The 5,729-nt window shown below is 33.1% G+C and overlaps 1 protein-coding gene across 1 annotated transcript; it reads left to right on the top strand.

The window, feature by feature from the left end:
• Nucleotides 1-2,101: 2,101 nt before the first annotated feature.
• LOC106769645 (R3H domain-containing protein 1) lies at nucleotides 2,102-5,729 on the top strand. The gene is made up of 4 exons (XM_014655351.2): nucleotides 2,102-2,454; nucleotides 3,714-4,335; nucleotides 4,804-5,086; nucleotides 5,472-5,729. The coding sequence occupies exons 1-4, from the start codon at nucleotides 2,343-2,345 to the stop codon at nucleotides 5,520-5,522; spliced, it is 1,068 nt and encodes a 355-aa protein (XP_014510837.1). The 5' UTR covers nucleotides 2,102-2,342; the 3' UTR covers nucleotides 5,523-5,729.

The following is a 5,729-nucleotide window of genomic DNA, read 5'->3' as shown; positions in this document are numbered from 1 at the left end:
TGATTCTTAAATAATTAAATTAAGAATTTGTGAAAAATAAATAAATCAAAAATTAAAATAGACATAAGTTTATTTAGTGGGGCTAAACCCACTTTAACCCTGACCCCAACCCACTTGAGAAGGGGCTTGGGGGGTTGGGGCTTTTTTTTGGCCCCCACTTGAGGGGGCTTCTTAAAATGGGGCTTTTAAAGGAATGAGTTAGAGCTAACCCATGGGACATGGATCAAGTTGACACCTCTACTCCTAAGTGATGTAAGAATGTTGGGCATAATAGAAACATGAACTAGTATTGTCAAAATGGGTTGTAACCCGCGGGCCAACCCGGCTCACCACGGGTTTGAGCCGAGTTGGGTTTGAAAAAAATGTACTTTTTTTATGCGGGCTAGTTTTCAACCTGACTCACTTAGAACCCGGCTCACCGGATTGAACCCATGGTGAGTCGGGTTGGCTTGCCAATCCACCTAATTTAATTTAATTATTTATTATTTTATGTTTCAATATTATTAGTTAACATTTTTTTCATCATATTGTGGATGATGATAAAGAAGAAGATGTTTCAAGAGAGAAAAATATTATAAATTTATCTATTCAAGATTCTAATATTGTAAATGGACAAGCGATAAAAAAACATCAATATTAAAAACTTATTTATTCGCCTTTTGTCAATGTTTTTGGATTACACCTGGATTGTATGATACTTTTTTATTTATTTTGAATTGTCTTTGGAGTATAATATCATTTTAGTGCAATGTTTATTTAGATTTGAATTAAAAAAATTGTAATTTTTTTATTTTAAAAAAATTTATAATTAAATGAGTCAATGAGCCAACCCATTTAACTCACCAACCCGTGGTAAGTTGGGTCGAGTTCGAATTTTTTCAGCTTGTCTATAAATAAGTCGGGTTGGGTTGACTCACTAAGTGACCAACCCTTGGTGGGTCGTGCCGAGTCGAGCCGGGTTACAAGTTTTGACAGCTTTAACATAAACCATAGTCGAGGTTTAAAAAGAATGATTGGTCATCCCCAATGGAGAGCTTAAGGGATTGTTCATCTGAAAACCTCTTTATCCTTAAAAGATGTTTGAGAGGATAGAAGGAGTATTCAAACTACCTTAGACCTTAACTCATTCGACATGAGACTATTGGACATAATATGAGTATGATTTTTGTGTATTTTCTAGTACAATATCATGTATATTTATATTGTTTATGGAACTATAATATTTATTATAAAAATTGATAATATAAAATAATATAAAATAATATCAATAAATATAACAACTTAGCACATATATATAATAATTAATGAAAAAATAATAATAATGTAATACCTTATCTAATATACCAAACATTTGATAAATATATAATATTAAGAAAAATCGCAACTGAATTAAATTATCAAGATTTATATATATATATATATATATCACTAATATATGAATATTTAAAAATCAAATATATAATATCTTTTCATCACTTTAGATTTAGGTTAGTAGAATTGAATGGACATTCTTTAATTAAATTATTAAATTGTGTCGCTTAACTTATTTTATTTATTAGATGGGATAGATATAACATGTATTTTATCAATCAATTTTTTTTAAAAATAGGTACAACAATTACCAAATATATTTCATAAAATCAAATAAATCACTTATCATCTTAAATAAAAATATAACACGAAATTTAATCATTAATTGATTTGAACAAAATATATATTTATTGTAACAATCTTATATATTATATAATTTTACGAATTAATACTTTTTTAAAATTTAGTTAGAAAAAAAAAACAAGATCTCGATTCACGCCGTGTATAACAGGAATCTTTTTATAAAATATAGGATATAGGATAAGATACACAAAACTAAAATAACATATTTACATTAGATAATAGATAGATTTGTGTAAAAAGAAAAAGAAAAAAAAGAAAAAAAAGAAAAAGATAACATATTTTTTTAATGATTTTGTTTTTGACACCCACAACACCAACCCTAGTAATGGAGATTTTGCCCTGTTTCTGATTTTCTTTCTATCTCTGTCATTTTCACATCGAAGATTTGCGTAACTTTATATATATATAATATATTTTCCGTTGTTTCTTTCTAAAATTTCTCTTTCTCTCCTTATTGCTGGAGAGAGAAACAGAGAGAGAGGTGGAGAAAAACCCAAGAGCCTCTTTTTCCCTATCTCTTCTCTATGTCAGGCCACAAGCACAACTCCTTCACGTTTTCTTCTTCCTTCTGACCAATATCAGAAGGAAACACAAAAAAAGGCAGAACCTTCTAGAAGCCGCCGTTTTCTTTTATCTCTCTCAGTCACAAGAGGTTTCTTTTTGACGCCATGGATTCCTCCTTTATCTCAAACGGCGACGTTTCTGCTTTCAAAGATAAGGAGTCAATGGTTGACCCTTTCTTGGTTGAGGCGCTTCAGAACCCTCGTCATCGTGTCACCAGTCAGTGCTCTTTCCCTTTTCTTCTCTCAATTTTTAATTTCGGAACCTTTTTTTATCGTTTGTGAATTTCTTTTGCTTGAGTTCTTTGTTTGCTATTTTTATTTCTCTGTTCTGGTTAATGGGTACGCATCAAAATTATAGCTTGAAGTGGATTTGTTTTTTTTTTTTTTTCTCTTTAGTTTGGATAGGTATGACCCAATTTTTATCAATTTTGTCCTTAATTTAAAATTAGGGTTGTGGGTAGGTTTTGTTGTGTCAGATCTGGGATGATTGGGATTATCTTAGAAGTTTCGAATCTGAATATGATGTTCAATTATGAGGAGTTGGTATGGGAATGAGACGTTTGGACTCCTAGGTTGTTGAATTGTACCCGTTTATGTTAGAGAAAAAATGGTTTATGATAATAGGGCATGATGGTATAATTCCATTCCCATGAAGTAGTATAAGGCTTCGTTGTTGATGTATCATGATCCTATGCTCAGTACAGAAAACTGCATAATCCGAAGGAGAGAATGTATGTAGGTCAAATATGTGTGGCTTCATGTAAATATTGATGGATTAATTTGGGATGATAGTAAAAAAAGCTTTAAATTCTGAGGTTATTGAAGTCAATTTTAGTGTAGAACTAGCATGTATATAATTTGAGCGTTTAGGAAGATAGCACCCACCATGGACCAATTAATTGTAGCACTTCTCCTACCTATCAAAGGTTTAATCTTATGTAGAAATAGGGTTTAAGTGACATGATACTGGAATAGGTTGTAATCATCTTGCTTTCAATAATTTAGACAGCATAGTGTTATAATTTGAAACTGTTAACTTCCATCTTAATGTCATAATAATTCAACACATGTAGTGAAGTCTGAAGCATACAAAAATGTTATATAAAATGCCAAGGGCCACAAATTCTGAAAATAGTGTATCGTTTTCTTTTCATTGGCGTCCATGATATCTGTGGTCATGATTATTCCTAAAGGAACCGAGCCTGAGATTGAGTTGTTTCCCCTGTACTTGGGTAGCCTAATTTGGTTGGTAGAGGACGATTGGATTAGTATATAGGAGAAATAATGAAAAGTATAGGGGTTTTCTTTTGATCGTGTGGTTGTCATCATTCTTTTTGTCATGACTATAATTTCCCGCACTAATATCTTTTTCTCGCTATGTTTTGGGTTATTTGTTTTTAGTTTTCATCCAATATGTAATTGTACATCTTGACATTTTCCTTTTTCATCACCTACTATTTTGTTTCACTGCTGTAGTTTTGCGAATGGAGCTGGATATCCAAAGGTTCCTGAATAATGCCGATCAGCAGCATTTTGAATTTCAGCATTTCCCTTCTTCATATCTCAGACTGGCTGCACATCGTGTTGCTCAGCACTATGGCATGCAAACAATGGTCCAAGACAATGGCTTAGATGGTCAGGGAACCAGGATTATGGTCAGAAAGTTAGCTGAAAGCAGGTATCCTGTGGTCCGCTTGTCTGAAATACCTGCTAAACAGTTGGAAAATGATAAACCTGAGCAGATAAAAATTGCCATTAGGCCTAGGCCAAATGGAACCAGTTTAAATGAATCCAATGAAGTTGGAAAGAAAAACAATCTTCTTAGAAGTGTGGAAGAGAGGAAGGAGGAATACGATCGGGCACGAGCACGCATTTTTAGTAGCTCTAGAGGTTGTGATTCAGATGATACTCGGTCCCAGGCTTCAACAGAAGAGAAAAATTTTCTTATAGGCAAAGAAGAGAGTGAAACTAGCAAGTCCCCCGTGGTTGATTCTGAAAAGTGTGCTACCGGTAGAGATATTAATTCTACTCGAGTTGCCATATTCAGAGATAGGGAAAAGGATCGTAGTGATCCAGATTATGATCGTAACTATGGAAGGTTTGTTCTACGACTGCACTGTGTTATTTGATTTTTTGAGAGTTGTGTTAGCAATAAATGGAGAAATTGCACATATGGTTTTTTGGCTTTTGCTTCTATTATGTGCATACTCAAAAATATGAACCTGTATTGCATTTATGTATCAGTGTCAACAGTTAGAGCCACACGACTAAGTTTTTCAGACATTTTATCGTAATATTTGATTGTGTGAGGCAGTTTTGCGTTGCAGTTGAAGCCCTTGTGAAACCTAATATTCAGTCGTGCCCTTAAACATTATGGAAATTGGGGCATTTTTCAACTTGCCTGTTTTTTTCTCTCTTTTCGACCCCTCAGAAGATTTTCATGTTTTTAACTCAGCTGCTCCCTTTTCAACTTTCTACCCAATTTTAACTGAGCTGGTTATTTTAGTTGATTATTAACTTTTATTGTGAAGTTTGTTTATCATATTGTATCTCAATACCAATGCAGGTATGCCAGGAGTATTCCACCTTCTTCCCTTAACTTGATACCTTTTAATTTGCAACAAGTTCAACCTCCATTCACGCATTATGACACTGCTTTTAATCAACTGAGTCAGATGCCACCAAATCAAGCTTCGATTGGCTATGGACCTCCTTCAAGTCCTATGATGAACCCTTTTGGTGTCACGGGATTGAATCAGGCATCTAGTGATGTTGCTTACCTGCAGTGGCCAAGTGCTTCAATGATGTATGCACATTCATATGACCAATTCAGACATGCTATTTTCCAGGTAATCTACAGCAAATAATTTTATTTTGATGTTGAATGAGAACAATGGTGTTTATTTCCTATTATTTGAACATCAAAACATCATAAATGACACTGTATGATTATCTTATAATTTTTTTTCTCTTTGGCTGTTGCTTATGCATTTTTTTTTTCAATTCCTTGTTACATACTGCTTATAGATTTTGCATTGTTTGAGTGGTTTATTCATTAAACTTGTACTGATCAAATTGTTTTTTAGAGGAAGGTGAATGAAATAGATGTACATTCAGGCAAAGTTAATAAAATTATTTCATTTATATGTTCCATGAAGAGGGTTGGCACATTTTGTTTCCTTTTGATTGTAGAATAGTGATTGTGTTATCTAATTGTTTTTTGCTGCTTTGCAGGCTCCATTCGGTCAACGCCCATTGAGCTTTGATTATTCACAAAATTACTAGATGACGTTTAGGGGGCAGTTTTCCTTTTGGCTGCACTTATTTTAGCTGTTGAGTTTCAGAGTTAGATACAATTTTTCTGCACTGTTATAGAACCCATGTTCCTATTTTAGGTTTTCCATTTTTATGGTATGTGACAGTTTTATATACTGAACTGTAGTGAAATACTATTTTTTCAAGTATATGAAAAATTATATTTTGTTTACACTA

This window comes from Vigna radiata, chromosome 8 (assembly GCF_000741045.1).
Source record: "Vigna radiata var. radiata cultivar VC1973A chromosome 8, Vradiata_ver6, whole genome shotgun sequence".
Classification (NCBI taxonomy): Eukaryota; Viridiplantae; Streptophyta; class Magnoliopsida; order Fabales; family Fabaceae; genus Vigna; species Vigna radiata.
This window is presented reverse-complemented; position numbering and strand designations above follow the sequence as displayed.